This window comes from Vidua macroura, chromosome 6 (assembly GCF_024509145.1).
Source record: "Vidua macroura isolate BioBank_ID:100142 chromosome 6, ASM2450914v1, whole genome shotgun sequence".
In the NCBI taxonomy this organism is placed as follows: domain Eukaryota; kingdom Metazoa; phylum Chordata; class Aves; order Passeriformes; family Viduidae; genus Vidua; species Vidua macroura.
The window spans coordinates 4410560-4436973 of NC_071576.1; the positions used below are offsets into that span (position 1 = coordinate 4410560).

At 45.6% G+C, this 26414-nt stretch overlaps 1 protein-coding gene across 4 annotated transcripts in view; it reads right to left on the reverse strand.

Annotated features, from left to right (window-relative positions):
• Positions 1-371: 371 nt before the first annotated feature.
• Positions 372-26414, reverse strand: part of SLC35F4 (solute carrier family 35 member F4) — a 116995-nt gene continuing 90952 nt past the window's right edge. For 2 of the 4 annotated variants that reach the window (XM_053981293.1, XM_053981294.1), the window contains exons 2-8: positions 22034-22222; positions 17858-18155; positions 10613-10832; positions 4518-4643; positions 3238-3430; positions 1873-1962; positions 372-820 (exon numbers count right to left, since the gene is read on the reverse strand). In XM_053981293.1, the coding sequence (XP_053837268.1) occupies positions 579-820; positions 1873-1962; positions 3238-3430; positions 4518-4643; positions 10613-10832; positions 17858-18155; positions 22034-22222 (1358 nt within the window). In that variant the 3' untranslated portion in view covers positions 372-578. Of the gene's footprint in view, positions 821-1872; positions 1963-3237; positions 3431-4517; positions 4644-10612; positions 10833-17857; positions 18156-22033; positions 22223-26414 lie in introns of those variants that run through there. The other 2 variants (XM_053981295.1, XM_053981296.1) reach the window with 2 other exon arrangements.

Here is a 26414-nt window from a genome sequence, read left to right on the forward strand (position 1 = left end):
ACCACTTCTAGAAAGGGGGTTTTGGAAGGAGGCACAGCTCAGTGTGGTCTGGGAGGAGAGGCCTCATGTTCTGCACACCATGGAATATTTATTCTGATAATAATTGGGAATATCGATGTGAACGTCAGAAATTAAATCTCCAAAATGCCAGGAGAGGTTTGAAATGCTTTTCCAAAACTGCTAGCTCGCTGAAAGGGCCCTTCATTGAAAGTAAGTCAAGATGTTAAATTTTGAGATTTAGCTGGAAATATCCAAGATATGTATCCCTCAAAAAGGGCTGTACCTCTGCCAGCAAAGAGAGATAAACAATGTAAACTTGATCCACATTTTAAACTCACCAGCTCAGAAAGACACAAACTTAAACGTTTGTTTATTACAAAAGATTTTATTGCAGTTATTTACACCCGTTCCTTGTTAAGTGTATAAATGTAAACATTTATTATAGATGTACTTCTCTTATCTTACAGTTCATCCCCTGCTCAGGTTAGATGACATTTTTTTTGAAGCATACAGGTGGTGAGGAAAGTTAAGCTATATTCACAGAATATACATCTGCCTGCAGGGAGAGTCCTCCAGCCCTACGCCAGCGGGATGGACACTGTCCCGTTGGCTCTGCTCCTGCTCCTCGTGTGGACGCTGGATTCCGTGATGTCCTCGGAGTGATCCTCGCTCTTCTTCTCCTTCAGGCTGTTGATGAACCTCAGGGTGATCTCGTCCCACTCCTCGGGCAGCAGCATCAGCAGGAACCCGATGCAGATGATGATGGTGGCCCCCAGCCGCACCACGCTGAAGATCATTTTGTGCTTCAACAGGTCCACGGCTGGAAGGAGAGGAAACAACAGCAGAATCAGAACAGCAGCAGGATGGACGATGGCGCCAAGGGCAGCCTGGCATGTCCCTGTGACCCTTTGTCAAACTCTGGGTGTGACCCTGGCCATGGGGCTCTCAGATCTCCCTGAGCTTTGACCTGACAATGGTACTGGAGGTGCCACAGCTCCTCTGTCCCTCACTGACTTCTGCAGGATCTGAGGAAGCCTGGAGGGGCTGGATTAAGCCTCAAGATTTCCATGGTGAGGGTCTGTGAGGGAGCTGAGGTGGCTCAGCCTGGAGAAAAGGAGGCTCAGGGGGGACCTTGTCTCTCTCTGCAAGAAGAGGGTGCAGCCAGGCTCTGCTCCCAGGGAGCAAGGGACAGGACAAAGAGAAAAGACCCCAAGTTGGGATGGATTGGATATTTGGAGAAAATTCTCTGAAAGACTGGTAAGGCACAGGCACAGGCTGCCCAGGGCAGTGGTGGCGTCACCATCCCTCAAAGTGTCCAAAAAATGAGTGGACATGGCACTTCACTTTATGGTTTAGTGAGCACAGGGATATTTGGTTGAAGCTTGGACTCGATCATCTTGGAGGTCTTTTCCAGCCTTAATGAACCTGTGGTTCTGTGATTTCTGGGACAGAAGGCACTTCATGGTAACTCTTTTATCCACAACAGGCTGCATCAGCAGAGCGTTCCCTCAGGCTGCAGGAACCCGGGATGGGGAGAGAGCAGCACGTGGGCCAGAGAGCTCCACGTGCCTCCAGCCCAGCCTCCCGCAGCCCCCACAGCACACCTGAGCCCTGGGGCAGCCTCCCACAGGCATGGCTTCACAGCTGCATTCCCCTAAAACCAGATCCTTCCCGCTGCTCCAACCCCCAGGAGCGATGAGGCCGAGGAGACCGAAGAGCAGAGAGCTGTTCAAGAGCAGAGAGCTGTTCAAGACAGGACTCTGGAGTAAGTTTCCACCCAACAAATTATTTAAGCAATAAACTGCTTTCTGAGTTCCCAGGGGCTCATTTTGGCAGCAGCAGCAGCAGCAGCAGCAGCTGTGGCACTGGTACCTGCATTCCCAGGGACGCTGAGCACGGTGCCGATGGAGATCAGGATGGGGTAGGTCAGCACCACCCCGACGTTAACCAGGATGTTGAAAGCTAGGGAAAAACAGGGAAAATAACACATGAAAATGGGGGGAAACACCAGACTGAGACATTTCTCCTCCACCTAGACCCTAAAGGGACCATCTGTGATATTGAGTATCCACACCACAATGAGGGAGTTGTTGCAAAGTGATTGATTTTTGTTTTTTTTTCTATAGGAGCATAAAATTAGGGGAAATTCTTCACAGGAGAGGGCTGAATGACCTTTCACAAACCATAATACTGAGGTTATCATATTCCATGGCTTTGCACAGGCTTTAATCAGGTACAAAAAAACAGGTCTTTTGTTGTTTTGGGGTTTTCTTTGTTACATGACAGCACTCCCAGAGAGCTCCAATTTCCTTGAAAGATTAAAAAAACCCTTGAAGTTCACTTAAGTTTCTTTAACTTTTCCTTGAATTTAAGTTTTTGATCACCTACCACCCAGTCCTGCTGCTGAGTCCCCTGCATAAGGCTGTGTTTATACACTTGGGTGACAAATTATCCCTAATTTTGGTTCTCTAGGAGCTCACAGGGCAGCTGCAGTTGTGGTTGGAGCAGCTCAAGGTGCTCACAGCAGCTCAGCTGCCAGCCTGGCCACATCTCAGGACGGGATGGGCAATGACATTCTCTTTGCTTCCATTTAATAAACACGTAGTGAGACAAAAACCTCTTCAATTATGGAATAAAAGAGACTTCACCAAAGGAAAGGATGTTGTTATATGTGGAAATGAAAATGCCCCTGGGCTGAATCCAACAGGTATTTTGCTGGCTCAGAAAGAGGGAGCCTTATGTGAGCCCTGCCCAGAGCCTGCAGTAGCCCCAGAAAGGTGCCCAGCACTGGGGGTGCTCCTGTCAGTGCACAAACATCCCCCAGGAGCTGACTGGGAACATGCAACCCTTTGAAATGGGATTCAAAGCAGTCAAGCTGTGCCAGAGACAGGGGCATTGGTGTGGAACTATGGTAGGGATGAAAAAATGGGCAATTAGTAGTGCTGCTTCATGTTTACTCCCTGCTATTACTGTTAATTATTAATTATTATTAATTATAACTATGCTTACATATCAATTATTAATTGTATCTCAATTAACAGTAATGTTTCATGAAGTGTAATGAAAAACATGAATCATTTCTAAGGAGCACCAGTTTGCACTGGGACCAGAATTAATCTGTGAGAGAGCTCTGCTGCTTAAGGGGACAGGGGGAAATTGTTTGTGCCCGAGGCCAATTTTATAAAGGGTTGGAGGGGTGAAGACCTAGAAAAATAAATAAATTGTTTTATCACTTACCTAACCAGAGGCCAGCTACTCCACACAGGTAACCCCACGGCACAGCAGAGAAGGGGTACCAGTACTCCACTTTTGTGAAGTAGAGGATGATTGGGGTGATGGAGATGAAGATGAAGTTGAAGAAGCCCAGGGTGGACACGAAATGAGCTGCTTCCCCAAAGTTTGCACTCCCAAGAAACATTTTGAACAAAACCTGGAGAGCAGAGGAGAGAGGAGGGGTTTAGAGTCCATGCCTGTCATGGAAGCACTCCATTCCCCTGGGGAGAGTGGAGCAAAGGACAACTTGGCATAGCCCCTTTCCCTCACAGGAGTCTTGCAAGGGGATCTTTGGTGGGATTTCTGCCCTTTCCTGTGTTTTAGCTCCATGTCTTTACCACGGGGATGGCTGAGTCTGCATAACAAACCTTTACACAAAATGCCATGAGGAGCAAGTGTAGAAGAACCCAGGAAAAACCAAGAGTAAGCCAAGAACTCAAGGACACACCATTCATGCAAAAAGTGTAGAGGATTTGGGCTGAGTGTGGCAATGCTGGGATTTGGGAGGAGACTCCAGTGACTTCCACAGCATGACCCTGCTGTGAGAGGAAAACCAGCCTGGAAGAGCTCACTCTGTGAGAACCTGTTCCTCTATGAGCCCCAATTCATGAACTTTGAGTGACTTTTGAAAGGCCACAACAAATTTATGAGCGAGATAAGCCAAGTCTAAAGCTGCAAGGGCAGCTTCTGATACTGCCACAACCCACTCCAAACTTTCTACAGGCAGCTGAAAACAAACCCAGCCACGCTCTTGAGACACAGAACCCCTGCCTTTCCCAGCCCTCACCCTCCAGAGCAGCCATTTCTTCCAAGCAGAAGGGTCTCTAATGAACAGCCTGTGCCAGGCTCACACCAAGGCTCCGAGCCCAGCCTGTGCCAGGGCTGTGCAGGGCAGACCTGGGGTGAGCTGTCCACCCTGGCTCTCCTCCCTGCTGCACATGGAAAGCCCCTTTGAAAAGTGTTGATAAACTCTTGTTGTCATGGTTTAAAAATGATCTCCAACTCCTCCTTGGCGTGGCAGTGGAGATTTCATTAAAGGCTCATCAAGAAAAGCCATTCTGGGTAATTGGCAGATGACAACTAATTACCCTCACGGCAGATTTCCTGACATTGTCACACCGCGAGTGACGCAGGAGTGAGAACAGAACAAAACATTTATTTTACAGCGATTCTCTTTGTGTTTGTGTCTTTTAAACAGGCAATGTGAATGAATTCAGGAGTGCCAACAAACAGTTGTGACCTACCTTATAGAGTGCAGACGTGGAGGCTGATCCCACGGCGTAGGCCACCCCGATAATGGAATCACCCTGGAAACCATCTGCATATGCCATCATTACAATTCCTGTGATTGCCATTATTGCTGCCACTATCTGCACAGACAAAGCAAAGCAGTGTAAAGCTGAGATCACCACTGCGAGGGGCTTCTCATAAGCGTCATTACCTGGAGCTTTCTTGTTTTCCCTTAAATAGGAAGGATTGTGAAGCATAATGAAAGTGTGTGCACTGACAGGGATGTGGGTCTACAGCACTGCAAATTCTGCTGGGGCCTATTGACAGAACATCCATCATTATGGATTTTGTCAGCCAAACATCCACCTTGGAGAGGCAACTGCGAGATCAAGAAATTTTAAGGCATCACACTCTACTGTACAACAAGAGAAATATTGAGCAGAGCCACCAATTTGACTTGAAATGCAAACATTAGATGGCCAAACAGCCTGGAAATTTAGTCCAGTGGAATGAGCCCTGTATTTTGGAATACCAGGATACCACAGGGAGCTCTTCCAGCTGTTTTGGCTGTGCCCTTTTTTTTGGACAGATATGACCGAATTTCTTCATGAAGCTTTACATCTGTGCTTAGGGTTTTTGGCCTCATTTGAAAACCCCAGAGAGAGCATCTAAGGAGCTTCAAAGAGAAAGAACAGGAATCATTAACTACACCACATCTGAAATCCTGGGTCTTGACTCCAGGGACCTTAAGGAAGTGGTAGGGAGCCCAGAGTGTTTTATTCTTTTAAAAACTCCCCCTCTCCACCTAATTGCCCTCAGCAGGTAAATGTGGAGTGTGAATTTCAAAGACACTGAAAACCCAACTTCCATGGAGTGTTTCCTGAGGCAGTGCACATCTCCTGAGCCAGCACCAACGTGACATGGGCACTTTGCCTCTTGAAAACATCACTGAACTTCCTTTAAGAAATATTTAGCCCTGGATAAACCTAAGCGTCAGCCCACAGACTTCAAGGGCTTCATCTCCATCCAAACATGTGCCCTCCTGTAAAACAGCCTTTCAGAGCTCACAGTTTAGCCAAGAGTCCCAGAAAACCACTGACACTCATCCCAGGCAGATGTGAGCCAGACTGAGGCAATAAGCACAAAAAAATCCCACAAAATAGCTTCAGCAGAGCCAGTCAGTGAAGCAAAACCATGTTTCAAGAGACACACAAGACAGGGACACACGACTGACTCAGGTGAAGCTGTTCCCACACAGGGGACAATGGGGAACCCAGAATCACCCTCCAGGTCAGGGCCAATCTCTGAGACTCCAGGTAAAAATGTCAGTGCTCCTAAATCCCGTAGGCATCCAGGCCAACATCTTCCCAGGAAAACTCATCTCTGGGTGCAGCTTTGAGTCCTTCCCCCTCACCATCAGCCCTATTTCACCAGTCCTTGAGGCACACAGGTGTCCCCTCACATGGCAGTGGCTGTGCCAAAGTCACAAGCCCCACTGCAAGTCTGTGTCCCACCTTACTTCCTTCCACGTGAAACACCCCAGCTCCAAGACACAGGTCAGCAAAACCTGAAGGTACCACTGATACTCCAAATTCACCATGAAATGGAGCTGAAATCCAGATCCCCCAGTGCTGTGGGCTGGAGTCCCCCCCCAGTCTCTCAGTGGTGTGATGAGATCTGGGAGGGTTTTAGCAAGAGGGGACCAGGAGGTTCCCCCCCTTTCCTCCCCAGGATAACACATCCCAGCAGTGGGGCCATCCTGGGAGACACCACACAGAAATCCCAGCCTCGAAGCAATGCCCAGTGACAGCCAGGACCCCTCAAACACCCACAGCCTCTCCTCTGGGTGTGCAGAACCCCCCCTGCCCTGACACACTGCCTGGCTGGATTCACCTCATGCTGCCCTTCACATCCTGCCCTGCACAGAAATTCAGGATTTCAGCTGTCAGCTGGAGAATTTCCAGCAATGTGTCAGTCTCAGAAGGCAAAACAGAAGAGTCCAATGTGGTAATGCCCTCCTTCCAAGGGCAAGGATGGAGATTTAACTCTTGGTGTCCTCACTGCTCAGTCCTTTCCTTGTGTCAGTGAAAATGAGTAGATCCATCATCCCCTTTCTTCCTATCATGAAAAACTCACTCCCAGTCTGTCTAAACCAAATTTAGAGAGCCAGATCCCTAATTTAATCAATTACTTATAAAGCCAAGCACTTCCCCCTCCCCTGAAACAATAAAAATGATGGACACATGGAGCATCAACACCTCCCGAGACTGAAAACAGCAAAAACATTATTTAAATTTCGTGCTCAAGGCTCCTCTTGCATGTTACATACCAGGGCATCAGCACAGCTGACCTGTGCCTGCCTCAGGTGTTGGCTTTAGAAACCTGAGCTCACATCTGCAGGCTGCTCTGCAAGGTCACAGGGAAGCAAAGGTGGCTGTCAGTTCATTAAACGAGGCTTTTAATTAATGGAAGACCATAGTAACTTTCTTTTGGAGCCTCCTAGGTAAGGAATTAAATTAGCTTGCCTCTTTTTTTCCTTTTTTCCCTGAAAGAGAGCAAGGCCAACCAACAGTTTATCAGAAACATTTTTTTTTTCTGTGTGGAGCACAGGGGAAAATGAGGTGTAAAGAATCACAGAATGGTTTGGGTTGGAAGGGAACTTAAAAGATCATCCAGTTCCAACCCCCTGCCATGGCAGGGACACCTTCCACTAGACCAGGTTGCTCCAAGCCCCATCCAATCTGGCACTGAAAACATTCACAGATGGGGAAGAAATCTCTCCCCAGGCTGAACTCAACATTTTCAGGGGAGAAAAATGTCCCCAAACTACTCTGTACCTACCTAAAAGACAGTGATTCAACTCCACACCTGAAGCCCAACCAAGGGCTTAAACATGCAAACATTTAAGTATGTGTCTAAATCCAAGCAGCACAAGCCAGCAGAACTACTCATATATGTAAAGTTTTTTAAATATTTGTGCTTGCTTGGAGCCAAAGCTTTCTGGACTTTCCAAAGTGTAGCATGGATACGTAATTTGAGAGAGATGTTCAGAAGAGTTCAAGCAAAGGTTAGGGTGCAGGCAGGGGTGGTTCTGTGTGTCCTTGCCCAGGGCAGGAGGTACTTCAAGGTACCTGAGCTCTACCTGCACTACTTTTATAGGTAAATAGAACCAGAGAATTGTTAAGGTTGGAAAAGACCTCACTGAGTCCAACCCTTCTCCCAACACTGCCAGATCCACACTAAACTATGTCCCCAGGTGCCACATCTACACATTTCCTGAACACTTGCAGGAATGGCGACCCCACCACTTCCCTGGGCAGCCTGTTCCAGTTCCTGACAACCCTTTCTGTAAAGAAATCTCTCCCAATACCCAACCTAAACCTCCCCTGGTGCTTTTCTGTCATGGGTGGGTGCTACAGCTTCACCACCGATGGCACGTGGCTCTCCCTGCAGAGCACACAACTCTGGTGCCTCAAACACAGCCACAGCAGCCAAAACGTTGTGTGCAGCCCTTCTGCAGTTATTCAGTGCTCCCACAGGTGGGACTGTGCCATTCCACAGGGTGGCCAGCAAGACAGGTTTGTCTTTAGATGTGGCATCTAAAAATCCAGCCCAGCTGGCAGCTGCTTTCAGGTGTGCAGAAGGGCACCAGGGGATCACAGGGATGTCAGGCAGATCCCACGTGCCCGTGGGCATCCGTGGCCAGTCTGGGGACTGCTGCAGCCACACTGGGCAGGCAGGGAGCTGGGAATGTGCTGCAGAGCCACTGCTGTCCCAGGCACTGCTGAGGGGCTGGGAACACAAACCCTGTGAGGAATGGCTGAGGGAGCTGGGGGTGCTCAGCCTGGAGAAAAGGAGACTCAGGGGTGACCTCAGCACTCTGTACAGCTCCTGAAAGGTGGCTGTGCTCAGCTGGGGTTGGGCTCTCTCTCCAGGCAGCACTGACAACCAGAGGACACAGTCTGAAGCTGTGCCAAGGGAAATACAGGTTGGATATCAGGAAAAAGTTTTTTACAGAAAGGGTGACAAAGTTCTGGAATGGCTGCCCGGGGAGGTGGTGGAGTCACCATCCCTGGGTGTGTTTAACAAAGCCTGGATGTGGCACTGGGTGCCAGGGTTTAGTTGAATGTTGGTGTTGGGTTGGACTTGAAGATCTTGAAGGTCTCTTCCAACCTGGTCATTCTGGGAATTCTGTCAATCCCCACCTTGATGCCACCCAGATGCGCCCAACAGCCCCAGAGCTCTAAGGCTGAGCTGAGCTGAGCTGAGCTGAGCTCCTTGGAAAAGCTGGCTGAGCTCCTGGGTGCAGCTTTTCCACAAAAACATGGTTCAGGGTACAGGATTAGACCTTTATTTCTTTTCATGTCCTTTCTGTTCAAATAACCCAATTCCTGCTGCGCTCCGAGGGGCTGCGGGCGAGAGCAGCTGAGGCACTCAGAGCACAAAAAGCTGGGTCTGTGCTGCTCTCTCAAACACTCTCCTGCGTGGTTATTAACATAATTAAGTGTTACTTTGTCAGGAGAGTGGCTGGAAAACTCTGTGAATTACCTCTCCAGCAACGTGCACCCAGGCTCTGCCAGTGAACAACAAAATCCAGTTTATGTGCAGGATTTGCTGCTCACTTTTCCCTCCAGGTGTTTCCTGTGTGAACCCCATGGTGTTTACAGAATTCATACTAATGCACATTTATGGCAACCTTTTTTAGTCAGTGAAAAATAAATAATAACTGAAACCAGCTTTTATTTCTAGGTTTCTTTAACAGAGCAAGCTGGGAGAACACAAGAGCTATGCTTGCTCTGCCAGAAAGATGCTGCTTTGAGATGAAAATTAGCTTAAAGGGTACAAAATGCTCAATCTTTTCAGATGATCAAGGGGCAGAGGGGGGTAGTTATTGTTCTTGTTATTTCTGTAGAGAACTGAGGGTTTTACACCCTGTTTATTCTTTGAGTCAGTCAGTGGGCTGAGGGTGGGTCACATTCACCTGATCTTTCTGTATTTTCAGCTGTGTATCAAATAGATATCCAGGTGTCTGGCTTTACCTTCAAGCACTGGCTCACCTCCTCAGCCTGGCAAGCACAGTGCTCTGCTCAGTGGCTGCTCCAAAAGCCAGATGAGATACCTGTACAACAGGATGTCTTTTCCTTTCATTTCTGAACCCTTCTAGCACACTATTAATCCAAAAAAGAAAAAAAAAAAAAGCTGCTGTGCCCATTTTCAAAAACCAAACTGACTTGAATGAGTGTCCTGATCCACCAAGCTTTCCATGGAACTTAAATCCAGCTGCTGCTGGTCCCTTCTGGTCACAGCCACCACACCTGGCCCCAGCCAGTGCCTAAGGAAGTTCAAGGTTTCCAATAATTCAGTCAGGACTGTGCCCAACACGACCTTGAGCCATTTCAGAGGGGAATCTGCACCAATGAACTTAGCAGAAGTCCTCACTACTCCTCATCCAAGGTGTGAAGCCAAGAGTTTAAATTGCTGCATGTTGGGAAATATGTGCATGGAAAATTACACAACAAGTTTGCTTTCCCCAGATCCAGGGGCACAACATTTTGTTCGAGTTCTGTTTTAAATTTTTGCAGGTCCATTTTACTGTCAGTGAGTCCTGAAACACTTCAGTGCAAAATGCACCTCCACACAAGAGAGCTGTGTTAATTTTAAAGCAATTTTTACACATGAACATATAAATGTGTGTGTGAAAAGTGACAGGGTAGCACAAGAAATAAACATCATACATTGCAAACATCTGTCTATCCAAACAAGGAATAAAACTGCTCTGGTTAGAACCTAAGCATTCATCACTAAGTTTAAAATTAAATTAACCAAACTTCAGCACAATAAGCCAAGACAGAATAGGTTTATATGAAACTGGAAGTTCTTCTATTGTAATTCATCAAGTTTCACTTGGCTGTAATAGCTCCTTGAAATTCCCACTCTGAAGTTCTGAGGTCTCTAACTGATCCTGAGGCGGCATCATAAAACTAAATGAGAAAAGTTTTCATGGTGTGTCTACGCCCCAGTGCAGCAGTGCTGTGGCAGCACCATGGCTGATGGGTTTAAGTGCAATTATGAAAGCATGAGAGAGTGGAAAAGGAGGCACGTTCATTACCCTTGCTCCCATGAACCTGTCTTTGAGCACAATCCAAGAAAGCAAGAAGACAAAAGCTTTGTTACAACAGAACAGGGCAGAGACGTCTGTGGCTGTGAGCTTCTTTAAAGCCAGTAAATACAGGTAGTTAGTCAAAGTCCACAGAATAGAAAAGGGAGCAGTCCTTTTAAGAAAGAGTTTCAGCGTCAGACCATCTTCACCAAAAATCCGACTGCATTCCCTACGGAAAGAAAAGAGTTTCAGTCTCAGCCAGGGTTTTCCTTAGCATTCACTCCAGCACAACAAACATTCATTAGGCTTTTATCCTGCTTTTCCTAACGACTCCACACGCCCAAGAGAATCCATTATTTAATTCACATAGGGAAAACAAACCACAATCTTCTTAAAACAGCAGTTTCTCAAGAAGAAAAGACGTAACTTACCTGGAATAATCACACTCTGTGCAACAATAATCCCAGGGACTCACACACAGAAATGAAGGTTATCTATAATGTTCCGACAGCTCCCAGACTCTGCCTTCAAGGCCATGAGCACAGGGATTAGAATCACCATTTTTTTTCCTGCAGCTTGCCAGTTTTCTTCTTTTTTTTTTTTTTTTTGCATTGCTCCAAGCCCTGTTTTTGTTCTTACTGAAATATATTTTTATGTGTGGCCAAGGAAGCTTTAAGAATTGCCTAAAGATACTCAAAAAGACTGCCAGACACAGCGTGGTGGGGAACCACCAGGCAGTGGGAGTGAGGCAGGCAAACAGGAGTGTGAGAGAAGGAAGGGAAAGGGAGGGGAAGGTATTTAACAGCTTCTTTTTATTGTACAGTGAAAAGCTCTATTTTCTGGGAGACATTTCCTTGAGGATTAAATTGCAAACAAAACCCCCCAGCTTCCCAAACACTGTGTCCCACACAGCTCAAGTGAGCTGTTTGCTTCTTTGGGATTTCAGGAATCTCTGCATTTCCCAAACTGGGAAGGATGTTTTTTAGCAACTCTGCACTCTTGGTTGAAGGTATTCCTGAAGATATTCCCAGTGTGCTTCACTTCTTGGCATGGCAGGCACCCTGGCACTGCTTAAAACACGGGAGGTCCCACAAGTGACCCCAAAAAGCAGTGGAGTGAACCAAGGTACCCTCAACCTGCAGCACATCCTTCTATGGAAAGGGACATGGAGAGAATAATCCAAATGCCCCGAGGCTCCAAAGTGCTCACAGCCAAACATGGCTGTGTTTGGAAGATTGCTAACACACTCCTTATGCAGAACGAATTGGCAACTTCAAAGACTGAGATGCGATGTGATGTCAAAAACGTTTGTTATTTGGGGGTGGTGGGGGTGGTCTGATAACTATCCTGATTTGGAAGACAGAATTGTTTTCAGGGCCCCTTAACCATTTTTACTAATTCTTGGGAATTTTGCTGTTAAAGACATCGCAGGTTTTTACTCTTAAGATTGGAAACCATCACTCTCATTTTGAGGAAAGTAGAATAATAACATCTCTGTAATAACTGAGATCAGCTACATCTTAACCCACATGGTTTTATGATTCTACTTAATAACCACTTGTTTCTTGATGCCACTAAGACAGCCTGGTGTACAAAGCAGTCATTTCTGGTAAAAATAAATTCCATTCTCAAACTCTGTACTCAGGCTGGTGGATCTGCTAATTATCTCCTTCACTCTAGTTAACCTCAACACTCTCAGGAGTCCTGTTCACCACAGATCAGGATAAAAATGATTAAAATATGAAAAAGAACAGTTACAGGTGTGCATCATTTATCTGAGATGTAAAACAAACAAATTAATGAAGCAAATAAATTAATGCCTGACTTTGCAGGCTTTTGTAACTGTGATTTCAACAGGAGTTAGAGGTGAGAAGTTTCCCTGTGAGAAGGGACTCACTGGCAGCACTTCAGTGTTCCTTGACATGCAGATATAGCAGTTTACCTTTATTTTATTTATACATACATATATATATATATGTATATAAATATCAATATAGTATATATATATGTGTGTGTGTGTATAATTATGTAATATTATACTATATTATGTAATATTACATAGTTAATATAATGTTACATAATAAATACAATATAATTAATATAATAGAAATTATACAATACCATAGTATATTAATTTTATATTATATTATATTATATTATATTATATTATATTATATTATATTATATTATATTATTGTATTATATATTACAATATATATTATAATTGATTTATATTTTTTTTTATATATTTAATATATATAATAGTGATATAGCAGTTTACCTTTAAAAGATACTTCCCCTTGAGACTTAGGTGGGTGCAGAGGGTGATTCTGGGCTCAGACTACATCTCACCATCTCACAGGTGGGTGCACTGTGGCTGTGTCCCCATTCCACGACACCACAGCCAGGGTGCCCCATGGCCTGGCACCAACAGACCTGCACTGTGAGCTCCACACCTGCCTGGTGGGAATTCTGCCAGCACTTCTGGGGCACAACTGCATCATTTTTAGTCCAACCTGCCTCAGGGGCTGTCAGGATCTTAGAGGAAAGAAGCCTGTGCTGTAAGGCAGAAAGGTGCCTGGGCTGCCTCCAGAACTGCACAGCTGGACCCAGATGCCAGAGTGGGCCAGGTTTTGTTGTCCTGCAGATCCCTGGGATGTCTGCACACAGCCAAACCTGGAGCAGAGTCAGGAGGGTGGATCCAAGTGCCCTGACAGTGTGAATCCTCAGAGGAGGATTTGGGAGAGGCAGGGAGGAGCAGAGATGCAGAGTCAGGAAAAGAATCTGGGAATGCTTCACAAGCCCCAGGCAATGGGCTGTTTAAGCAGGTGGAAGGGCCTCCATCACACACAGCAATGACCAGACAAAACAGGGGCTGGAGGTTCCTCAACTCACAGTGAAGAAAATACAGCCAAGTCTCTGACAGGGTCGGGATGAGTGAGGCAGAGACTTGATGAATTCACCCCTGTGCCTAGGAGAGCTCCATGAATAATGCTCAGTCAATGAGGAGCTGGGAGAACATTTTATTTTCCCAGTCAGATTGCCTGAGGCTTTGTGAGGGCTGGTGGCTCAGTGGTTAACTCAGCCTCTTTGACATGCAACTAAAATTAAACTTGCAGGAGTCTTCAGACATGGCAGTGATTAAAACCTTGGGCTCAGGAGAGAGGGCTCCCTGGAACCCTCCCCACACAAATAATGCTGCAGGCTGCTGACTTAGAGGCACAGACATATCTAGGGGCAGCTGACCCTGAAACTACGACACAAACTCTTTCCAAATGCACAAGAAGTCTATTTAAAACCTGCCCTCTAACACAAATAACTCTTTTTACATGCAGGTAGTCCTCAGCTCCGGGCAGCATGCCATGCTCTCAGGAATTACAGCACCTCAGGCAGCCGTGCAGCTTTGCCTCTGGCACCCACCAAATAGCTCGTGTGCCCTCTCAGATATTCTGATGCCAGGCCCTGCACAGGAATGGGTTTGCTCCCTCCTGACACACAGCTGCCTCTGCAGTGAAATCCAGCAGCTGGTTTTAAACAGCTCACAGGAAAAAAAACCAGCAAATGGGCAGAGACCTGGGGCACAGGAACACAGAGAATGCAGCGACATCACCTGGATGCAACACTGGGGCAGCAAACAACACAGCAGCACCTTCTGGGAGCACAAATTCAGTGCTTCTGCCTAAATGATGGCATCTGCAGCTATAAAAAACCTGCCAGCTCCACTGCAGGGGACAGGCAGCAAACTGAGTGAGGCTAAGCTCGCTGGTGACTTGTGTCCCCAGCACTGACTGATTCCAGAAAGGGCCAGCTCTGTTTTGTCTGGTGGAGAGCTGCAGCAAAAGCAAAGGGGGTTGTGCAGTGCCTGGCTTGGGGGCAGCACCAAGGAATGCTGTGTCCCACAGGAAGGGTCCATGGGAAGGCCAGCTTTGTGCTGATGGTGCTCCTCATGCTCCCTCTGCAGAGCAGGCCTGGGTTTGCTGTTCCACAGGTGGCTGAGGGAGCTGCACTGAGCTACTGCAACACGGAGGGACAGGACTGTGGGTGAGAAACCTGCAGGGACAGGTTTCATACACAAATACCAGCTCATGGCTCAGTCTGCACTTCAGGTGATGCTCACTTCTCCTTATCCAAGAAGTCCAGCTCTTCCCAGTGTGTTTTGTTCACATTAAACCTGCACCTACAAACGCTTTCCCTGGCCAGTGCCCCAGGCTGGCAAGAGCTGCAGCTCCAATCTCAGCTCTCACACCGTGGGTGGATCCTGGCAGGAAGCTGCTCAGTGTCACAGTGCTTGTCCTTGAGAAGCCAAGGTGCCAGATGGGGAGGCAAAATGTACTGACATTGAAAATTTCACCCACCTATTCCACACCACAACTGCATCAGGCTCCTAAGTCGAGTCTGTGCAGTTTCTTCTGCTGTGGTGAATGCTGGCAGGGTTAGAGTTCCTATTTCTGAGCTTCCTGAACTTCAGATCATCTTATCCAACACTAATGCAAGGAGTTTCCTTCTTCTTTCTGGAAGGAAACTCTTTATGAGGGACATAGCTTTTATTGACAATACTGAGGGGATACCCAGAGCTGTCTTCCACCTCAAGACAACCAAGACACTTCACCTCAATGCAGCAGTGAGTTCATAACCATGAGTTATTTTCTCAGACCACAAGATTGAATGTCTAAGGTAGAGAAACACACATTTTATAATCTCAAATATTGTAATAATAGAATGCTAGAGTGGTTTGGGTTGGAAGAGATCTTAAAGCCCATCCAACGCTCTGCCATGGGCAGGGACACCTTCCACTATCCCAGGTTGCTCCAAGCCCCATCCAGCATAGCCTGGAACACTTCCAGGGGCAGCCACAGCTTCTCTGGGCACCCTGTGCCACAGCCTCACCACCCTCACAGTCAAGAATTTATTTTCAATATTTAATTTAAACCTGCCCTCTCTCAGTCTCAAGTCATTCCCCTTCCATGTCCTTGTCATCTCTCTTGCAGCTCCTTTAGGTACTGAGCAGCCTAAATTTTCCAGAAAGCCAATCTAAAGTTGTGGATTGAGACTCCTGTCGTTCCAAGTGGGATTTATTAAAGGAGCATTGGCTCTCTGCAGCTTTGCCAGCCTGGGGCAGCACTCTGCAAGTCACTTCCAGGATCACTGATCTCTGCCAAGATGTCACAGATATTGTTTGTTCAGATCCACTGGGAGTATCTGCTGGACAAAATGCCTGATGTCTTTAAAGCTCCTGGAGAGTAACTACATCCTCCAGAAACACAAAGATAAATCACCTCTGGTCTCCGAGGAAAGCCTGGAACTGCTGCAAATGGGTTTATTGACAAGAATTAGCTACTGCACTGGAGTAAAGCAGGCAAATGAAGCAGCAAGAAATCTTACAGAAATGTCTTACAAAAAGCCTTGTAACAGGAACAATATCAAAAATGCAAATAAAGAAAATACACAAACAATTAATGCAGGTTTGAAAATGCCTCTGTTCTGGGGAAAAGGCTGGGTGAAATGACCTCCAAAGATTCTTTCCAAATTAAATCTGTCTACAAGTTAGACACACAGATTTTCAATCCTTTAAGTTACCAAAAAATGGAGAGCTCATCCTGAGGAGATGCCCATCCCACATCAATCTGTAAGAGTTTGGACAGTCAAGCTGTAACACAGCACTGAACGAGTAGTTGCTCCCCCTGATTAAATCATTATTTACCAGCAGTTACTTTCTCCTTGGGACGTGACATATCTGACATATCTGTCAGTTCCTGACATATCTGGAATAAGAAATACCCTGGGAAGATTCCCATCACCTCTAACACTATTCCTGAGTCAACACATTCAATGACCCACTGCAGAAATTCCTGGGGCATTTAAGACAGTGTCCTCAACTTTAAAAGCTCAATTCTTAACAGCTGGGGAAAATATATCAATTATTTAAGCATAGGATTTTTTTTTATGCATTGCCCAAAAATTCTGCTCTGATAGAGATATAATCAATGAACCCAACTGCAGGGGATTTATCTGCAGGGATATTTCTTCTCACCTTCTTCCTTATGTGCTGTGCAATTGTTATTACTTCACCCCACATGCAGAAGCCAAGCTGACACTGTTCATGTTCTCACAAACACTCCAGCAGAAATCTGAATGAAGCATCATTAACAGACAAAGCACCAGGGTTTGCAGAGAAGCACTTAATTAAGTGCAACTGTTCCATTTCAGTCACACTGATTTGACAGAAATGATAATTTAGGGCCAAATTACATCCCAGATCCTGGCAAAAAGCAGCTGAGGGAAGAGTTTGGCCCTGCTGCACTCCAGCCAGACAGTCACAAACAAGATTCCCTGTGTGCTCAGGGACAGCAGGAGCCAGGAATGGGCCCCACGCTGGGTAATTCCTGGTGGAACAGACAATTCTGCTGGAGTCAGGCAGGTTCTTTTCCAAGCAAGCCTGCACTGGAACAGAATTGGATCCCAGCCCAAAATGACCCCGTGAATCTCTTCCCTCCCTGGGCAAGGTGTGGTATCTCTTGGTGAGCTGAGTTTTGTCCTGTCCTTTAAAGCAGCTCCCGTGTCACTGTCAGATCAGTGGAATAAGAAAAGTGGAGGAGGAACTGTGAAACCAGTTGTCAGAGAATGTGAGGTCCTTCCGAGCCCTGCAGGCAGATTAGATGTGGTTTTCCTCAGAACTGGCTACAGTGAAGCTAAGCTGGCCCTGGTGGTTGGACTGGATGATTTCTTTGGGTTCCCCCTTGACCTTGTATTTTCTGATTTCTCTGATTTCTCAGGGGCTACTGAAAAGGGATTTATACATTTCCAGCAGGAGGAAAGGGCAGTTTGCATCCTGCTGTACTTGCTCAGCACAGAGACCAAGCCATGGTCTTCCACATGGAAACCACCTCCTCAGCTCGGAGCATTTTTCTTCTCAGCTAAGAGTTGGCTTGGTTGTAACCCAACACTGCTATTCTATCATAAATGGACCAGGGCTGATTCACCTGATCCAGGCAAGAACACAAAATATAGAGATATTAGGCAAGATTATAAGCAGATTATTGACCTTTTCAACTCATGAAAAAAACCCTTTAACAATTAAGTACCCGTTTATTCATCACCCATCACTCATCTGTCAGCCTCCTGTGAGCTATTTATGAATGAGGTTTTCTGCAGCATGACCTTTATTCTGACACCACGGGTGGAACTGAGCACAGCAGTGATCTCAGCCCTCAGGAATTAGGTTTCTTAAAGGGATACTGCCACAATAAATCCTACCTGAATTTTTTGATTGGAGACTGCTTTTCCTGCGCAGTTGCAAGATGCCCGGAATAATAAATGGGAAAAATCATAATGTTCCAGTTTGTTGAGAACCAAGTCATGAAAAAGGGACAGTCAAAGGTCTCAAAAGTGATCTTTACGAACTGTGTGGTCCCAACCCAGGAGGAAGAGACGGACAAAATGATCAGGAATCTCCAGATTAGCTTGAGAAATGTGGATGTGCAAGACTGGCATCGTGTCTGTCCTTCAGCTTCTTGGCTGCTGCTCTCTGTGTGCGTTTGTGTTCCTTCTTCTCCTGAAAAAGAAAAAAAAGGAAGAATAGAAAAAGAGTTGTACATGTAATGAATGCATTCAAAATAATTCTTGGCAAAACCTCCCATTCTGGTCCAAGTCACAAATCATCCCTTGCCTTCTCCCTGTAAGTCCTCTATGTCCTATAAATACTGAAATGCTGCACAGAAGTATTTTAATAATACCATCTCTGTCACTTCAAGGAGGCAGAACCAAACACAAACACAACAGTGAGGGCTGAGGTAACAGCATTACAAATAAGCTGTTGTCACTATTTGCTTTATCAGCCCTTCATTCCCCGTGCCAGCAAACCTCCAGAATAAAAATACATCCTTTGGAACCAACAACGTTACAGAGGCAATCAGTGTGTGCAACAGAAGAGCTCTCTGAGCCTGCAAGTCCAGAGACAGCACCAAGTTCTTATTCCTCAACACTTTAATTCCACAATCACTTTTATTTGTAAGCTGGGATGGGGAAGAAAGAAAGCATTTGGTTTTATGTACCCAAGCAGAGAAAGGCTTTCTGCAGTCAGGTTGGTGTACTTACGTATCTGAAGTTAACAAAGGAAACTGGACAAAAGTGAAGCTTGGCATGCCTAGAAATAAACCTCTGCACGTAAACAAGGAGCAGCAGGAGAGCTGGCATTTCCCATTTCAGCACAGAGGTTTTCAGACCTAAGTGCACGTTTCCTAACACAAGTGGGGAGAATTTGATCTCACTGACTGGTGCCTTGCTCTCCAGACAGATTTCCCAGAGATGCAGCCCATGATCCCTGTTTTGCTTTCCTAGATCCCAGCTGAAAACAAGAAGCACTAACACTGAGCAGCACTCACGGGGCAGCACCGAGCTCCCACCATTCACCCTGTCTGACCACATCACACCAGTCTGGTAAAAGAAACAGGAAAATCTTTTAAAAATCACGGCCTGAAGGTATTCTTAACTACTCCTATCGATTATCACCCACATTAATACATGATGTGATGAATAGAAGAAACAATATGATTTTGAGAGAAGTTATAGATGCACTGAGTGAGAGAATACACTGTCCTATATCCAACTTTTAAGTGACAGAGGTATCCTTTCACACTCAGGTTGAATTTCATTTTATATTATTGGTTTTGCTACATTAGCCATAAAGAAATGTCAAACTGGGGTTCCAAGCTATTACTGTAAACCAGCATTACACATAAAAAAAGATTTATCATAGCGGGGAGTGCATTTGGAATCAAGAATTTTCCTAACTAGGACATGGAGCTTTTTGCAGTTGTAATTGTGTGATGTGGTTTTTTCCTAAAAATAATCTGTATTCAGTGGCTCCATTGTTTAGTGGTGAATCAAGAATTTAAATAAAATTACAGGTTTATTAAAAACATGCAGAGGATAATCAGCCACGGGTCTGAAAAGGCAAGCATCCTTTTAGCATTCTCCTTGGCTGCTGAGAGAAAGTAGATATTTTTATGGTACTAATAATGACTGACATCTATTGAAAGGTAAATTACAGTTTATTTGCAAGTTAGAATGGCTTAAAAAGAATATATTAGAGTAGCATCAACTTGCAGGTCTTCCTGCCAAGTAAAACTACCATGAAATTAGTCCTTTTTCAGCTACCACTTAAAATAATCACATAATGATAGAAGAATAAAGCACTTTTAGCCATGCTTTCTATTTTTCAATTACAAAATAATGATGCAATTGGTGGCACTAGGCATGACACCACCATCAGCATTTGATTTGGATGTTACAGTCCCATGTCAGGGAAAGGCACAGAAACACACACTTGTTGCAAGACCTACCTTGGATTTAAAGACCTGTGTAAATTTTAGCCCAAATAAATGCACAGTGGGGAGCTGCTGTAAGTTTTTAATCAGTGGGATTCATCCCATGTGATGTAGTTAGCAAATAACTGTGTATTCAGGATGAACATGCTGTCTGGGGCCCCTTTATATTTAATGATAATGGAAAGGCATGGTGAGAGGGGAGCTGATCCCATCCTCATATATCTACATCTATCTACATCTAAGCTCACTGGAGGCATTTAACTCTAGGCCTTTGCAATTAACTTAAGTGAAATTGTGATTGATCCCCATGACAGAGTAGCTTGACAGCTGCTTTCAAAATCCATGGGATGTGCACACCTAATTCCTGGCCAAAGAGTCAAAAGGACAAGAAATGGATTTCAAAATAATGACAGGGCTTGAACTCGAAGCCACAGGGTGAGCAGGCACATGGTTCCTGTTAAAGAGGTTTAGGGATTTCCAAGTCATGAAGCTGGGGCTGGAGCAAGCACTTGTGTTTAGACACCCAATGATAATGAGGAGAAAACAAACTGATCAGCCAAAGTGGCTGGGAGACAGCATTTTACAATTGGCAAGGTAGCAGAAATCCTTGGGGTCTGCATTTGGATGGGACTGGAACAAACCAAGAGACTTATCCTGGGAAGAGCACAGAAACAAGGCTGGAAGCACAGGTAAGAATGCAGATCACACTGCAGGTGACACAGGAGATGGCACTGGCCAATGGCAAACTGTGTGGAAGGCAGTGAGCAGAAACACCCCTGCATGGTCCTTTGGTCCACAGTGCAATTCTTACTGACAAGATGGTCACAGAAGAGCCTTTTGCTTGCAGTGTTCAGAAGAGTGAGATCTGGAAAATCACGACCTACAGCTTTTCATCGGAACTCTTCTGGCTACTAGACCCTAGAAAATTTTATTCTTTGTATGTGTTTACCTATTGGGTCAGTCATAGTAAGACTTCTCTGATGAGGATGGGAAGATCAGGATCAAAAGGGAAATTAATAAATGCAAAGTAAATGCTTAGAAGAGTATGATGTCCAGACACTACTCAAGTGGCCTAGAGCCCTTTCTTGGAGAAGATGGATTCTGATTTTGGATGTTCCTTAGTGCCACCATGCACAGTTGTTTCAGCCTGATATACGGAAAAACGAGATTTGGTTTTCTGATATCTTAGCTATGATCTTAACTGCAAGATGCTGCATCAACTCCTTGCAGCAGTGATCACCTCCAATATTCTTCTGAGGGTTTCCATCAAGACAGTACTCCTGGAGCATGAGATCCTCTGTTTTCCAGCACAAGGAGGAAATGGATGACTCTTGCTGCCATCAGAGGTCCAGTGACAAGAGGAAGGCTCAGCTCCCCCAGGTCCAGAGTGCAAGGGAGATCCATCCTGTTCTTCCTCCCCTTTTTGCTCACAGTATCTACATAGGCAGTCTTCCAAAGAACTTGGGCAATCAAATAATTTCCTTCCAGAAAGCTTGGACAGTTAAATTATTCCACTCATTTAAAGTCTCTCCTCCTCAACAGTATGGTTTAGCAGACTCACAAGCCTGTGGCTGCACACGTGTAACTGCTCCCATCCCATGGATGGACACCATGGTGAAGAGGTCAGTGTTCACCACACCTACAGGTTCATTTGAGCTAAACTTCTGCAGCGAAGCTGACCGACGATCCGAGCTGTGATGGTCTTCCCTAGAAATCCTTCCACCTGCTGCTCCTTCTCTTCCTCTTCATCAGAGCACCCGTGGCACGAGCTGAGGTCATCACTGTCTTTGAGAAGGAGCTCCTCAGGGCCCTGGCGCGTGGCCAGGCTGAAGCTGAGGAGACACAACCACTCTGTGAAACCCTAACCAGGGTTAACCAGCCCTGAGGATCTTCACGCTGTGCCGGGCACCTAACGCACGTCAGGTACCTGCGAATCCCAGGCTTCTCCTCCCGTCCGTGCCACCTTCCCGCTCACCCCCGGGCTCGGGAAGGACCTGCACGTGGCAAACCAAACCTCAGCATGCTCGGGCCCTGCCCCATCTCTGCGGAGACAGAGGGAAGAGGCCTCCGGCAGGCCCGCGGTGGCGCCGGGAGTGGTTCCTACCTGATCTGCTCTGCCTCTCGACTCTGCTGTGCCGACAGATTCCCGAGGGACTTCGATTCTGCAGCTCAAGAATGGGAGCAGCAGAATCTTCAGCAACAGATAGAGGGGAGAGCTGCCTAGTCATGCCTCTGTGTCTGCTGGGGCAGTTGCCTCCTGGCTTGCATTGGATGACAGATGATCGTGAGGCACCTGAGAAGAAAGAGTTTGCATCAGTTTTGTCTGGAAAGTCCCTGGAGGAACGCGGGGCTTTCAAACAGGCTGGCAGTGAAATGCACACAAAAGGAAGCGCACGGCAAAAAAATGCAGGTTTCAGCTCTGCTCAGGATAAAGCAAATAAGTGAGTAAATAAATACTTAACTCTCTCCCCCCTTACAGATAAAAAGGTGCTGCATGAAAACCAGTCTTCCCCATGAAGAAATGACAGCCCCATGCTGCAGAGTATTCTCAGCCCCACGGCTCCGTCCACAGGGCCTGCACAGTCAAAGGAATTTGTACTCACGTGGGGCCCTTCCTGAGCACTGACACTGAATCAGGCCAGAGGAGAGCTCACCATTCCCCCTCAGGGTGGGAAGGAGGGCTGAGGAACCACTGCCTCCCTCAGTGCTGGGAGCCTCTCTAAAGGAGAGCTTCCTCTTTCCATCCTCCAGAATGATCCTTGAGACTCTTGTATGGGATGAAGCCATGGTCACTCACAGGTCTTTTGGATGAAGATTTCTGCTACAGGATTGAAGATGCCGATTTTAAGCGTTTACAAACACCAAATCAGAATCTCCACATCTTCAGAGAAGTTGCTTTTTCTTCCTCTGCTACATGCAGACAACTCCAAGATGAGACATTTCACAGGGAGGCATGAGGTAGCAGAGAAGCCCCAGGTCCCAGAAATACCAGTGGTACCAGATGAAAAATTTTCCAGTGAGTAGGACACCATACTTAATGAGTAAGAGCATGAAGGGCTGCATTAAGAATCAGGAATCAACAGCAAGGAGTGCAGTGCTGGAATCCATCAGTGTGACTGGTAATCGATTGTGCAAGGACTTCCAAATTTATTGAAGGTATCTCTGTAAGAGGTCAACACATGAGCAGCACAAGAGAGTCTTCTTCTCCAGCAGAAAGTCAGGATGGCAGGCCATTCTGGCAGATATAAATGTGTGTTCATGGCCAGCTGAGATCACCCACTGCTTGTTTTGCAGCTGCTACTCCAACTGGTGACCATCTCATTTAAACTTGTGGAAGATACCCATACCCAGAGCAGCCACTGACCTTGCCGTGACTTGGAAGGATTTAACATGATAATCCCAACTACTTCATATTGAAAAGAATACAAAAATAGACACAAACCCCATGCATAAGGTGCCACACGTGTAACAACTGTGGCAGAAATCCCAGAGGGGAACATGCTTTGTTGCAACACGAGCCATTCCAGTGCACTTTGAGCAAAACACATCAAACTCAACTACTGCTTTAAAGTATATTCCAATGCAAGGGCTGTATCCAAGACTCAAGAACTGAAACAGGACTCTTGCCAGTGGGTTCATGCAATCTTCCATGGACTTAAAGGTGTGCTGGGTTCACCAAGTCTAACAAAGACCAATGTATAAAACACAGAATTATACAGAAAAAAAAATCATCTCTCAGCCTATTTAGAGCCTGCAAGGTTAATTTTTACCTACCAAGTAGACAAGTGACTGAACCAGCAGCTGACCCCCTCCAGGTGATCTTTCTCAAGATGCTCTTCCCTTTCTTCTCTGTCCATTATGAGGGAACTCTGACTCAAGGGGGGCACCCAAGTTTAGATTCCAACTGATGATAAAGTCCTACAAATCCAGCCAATGTAGTAAACAACCCACACTCTGACAGCACAACCACAAACCCACTTTGAAAAATTAAGACCTACATGATGAGAAGCAAGATAAGCACTGTGTTGCCTCTCCTCAATTTTTGATGAGCATTACTTTCTAAAGAGCTTTCTAGAGCATACTGGATGTTTTCAGACCTTTAAAAAACCATTCAGCCTCACAAATTTACTTTTTAATGGAGAAAATAATGCTTTAGCAGCCACACAACTCCCTGAATGAGTTTGTTCCACTTATTTCAAAACTCCAAGAGCTACCTCTCCCACTGGTTAAACAAGAATAACGTCACCTACTTTGTAAGACTTAGTAAACATCTCGCAAGTTACTCTTGAGAGTTACACCTTCATTTGTCATCTGAAAATTAGTCCCAGCCTCCATAAGGTTAAGCCAATCACTACTTTTGGGGCCAAATGTTCAAAAAGACATTTGTATTTTTTCGGGTCCACAACTTAAAGAGGTTTTATTTTGAGGAAGTGTTTGCTGGCTGCCTGTCCTTGGAGAAGAAGCCACCGAGGTGGCTGGCTCCACATCACTCCTCATTTTGATATTCATCATTTAAAGAGATTTCGTTATATTGAAAGACACATGTTATGCCTCAATTCAGATTAATTTCAGAACAAGATTCACATTATACTCAGCAGAAGTCTAGCAGGTGACATGCAACCAAAATTTGATGGAAGCCTATTTTTTCCCATGTGCAAAAAGAGCTCTGAGTTATTTGTATCTGGTACAACAGAGGGACATGAATCTTCTCCTGTGCATTGACAAACTCAGCAGGTGAGACCAAAACTGTAATTCAAGAGATTGCATTAAATTGAAAGTCACTGCTTGATTTACTGAACTCTTCTTCCCTTATACCTGAAGCAATCAGACAGCACAGCCATTTATCAATATTTCATTGTTACAGCTAGAAAGCCTGGAACACCTAATGCTGCTCAATCTGAACATATTTTAAGGACATCTGTTGATAGGACAGGTGAAGAGATAAATGCTGGGCTCACTTTCCAAACCTGGAGCCAGCAGCAGGGACAACAAATCACCATCTGCACAGCTGAGCAGTGAAACCTCCCAGGTGGGCAGTGTTGTCCCATGGGAGAGGAAGGGAAGGCAGAGCTCATGGAACTCTAGTTCTTTGTCTCACTCCACAACTCTCAGCTGTGGAGCAGGGATCCGCTAAGTCCCTCCAAACTTGGAGGGATCAAGGGCAGCATTTTCCACTGAACTTCCATACAGGGAATAACAGAATCATAGAATGGTCTAGGTTGGAAAGGAACTTAAGATCATCCAGTTCCATCCCCCTGCCATGGACAGGGACATGACCAGGGTGCTCAAAGCCTCATCCAACCTGGTCTTGAACAACCACCCTGAGCAGAGATGTCAACACGGGGTGGGACTTCTTACACAGTTTGTGGGTTTAGCAGGGATGAATCACAGCTGAGAATGAAAGTACATTTTGGGCATCATTTGCTATCTTAAGAGAATGCTACTGGAAGAGACTGGGGAAAAAACAAGCAAGAAAAACCTCGCCAGACTGTCAGATCTTGCTGCTGGAAGTGTTCCTTGGAGGTTGTAATTGAGTGTCAAAGCAAGACTCTGCTAACAGGACTGACCAAAGAGGAAAGGGAGAAATGGAAAATACCTCACACTACTGTATCCAATACATCTTAATGTGCCAAACCCACCTGGATTATTTTTCATTATTGGATAAAAACAAAGCCATGCTCCCATTTTTTTACAATTACTTTAGTAATTGTAAATTTTTTTTAAATTACTTTTTTTTACAATTACTTCGTTTCTTAATCTGTTTCAGCAAATCTATTTCCTCACCCTGCAAATGTAGATGCTTTATAGCTTAAGAAGTAAAGCCATTTCTCTGCACATGGAGACCAAAGAGAAACCAGCAAGGGGAACACATGGCTTTCCACAGGACTCTAACAAAGTTTGTCCCCTTCTGGCATTAATTACTATACACATATCCCAGTGAACTTTGATTTAGGAAGGTAATTGTGCCCATGACTAACCTAAACCATGTGATTAATATCACTCAAGTCCAGCCTTTCCGTGTTCTTTAACACCATTCTGAGTCCCAGCTGGGGGAGGAGGTGGCCCCATCTGCTGCTGTCATGATGTCCACTTGAGCCAGGAAGAAGAAGCACATGCTGGCCCTCAGAAGCATTTTCACCACCACCTGTAAACAATGCACAGCTCCCTTGCCCCTCTGAAAGATGCAAGACCTGACTTGTGGCTCTCTGCTCATGGTTTCCAGATGCAGCTCACACAGTGAGAAAATGTGTCCTTGCTTTGGCTAGAAAAATCCCTTTGCTATTTTCCAGGGGGCTTGGAGAAAAGGATTACACTCTGAGGTTCAAAACCAACTCTCTTCAGATCATCTTCAAGTATATGACATCTTTAGCATGTGACAGCAGCATTTGGAAAAATAAGAACCAACCTATGCAATTTCATTTGGACAATGGCCTCACAGCTGCTCATGGATCATGGAATATCCTGAGCTGGAAGGGACCTGCAAG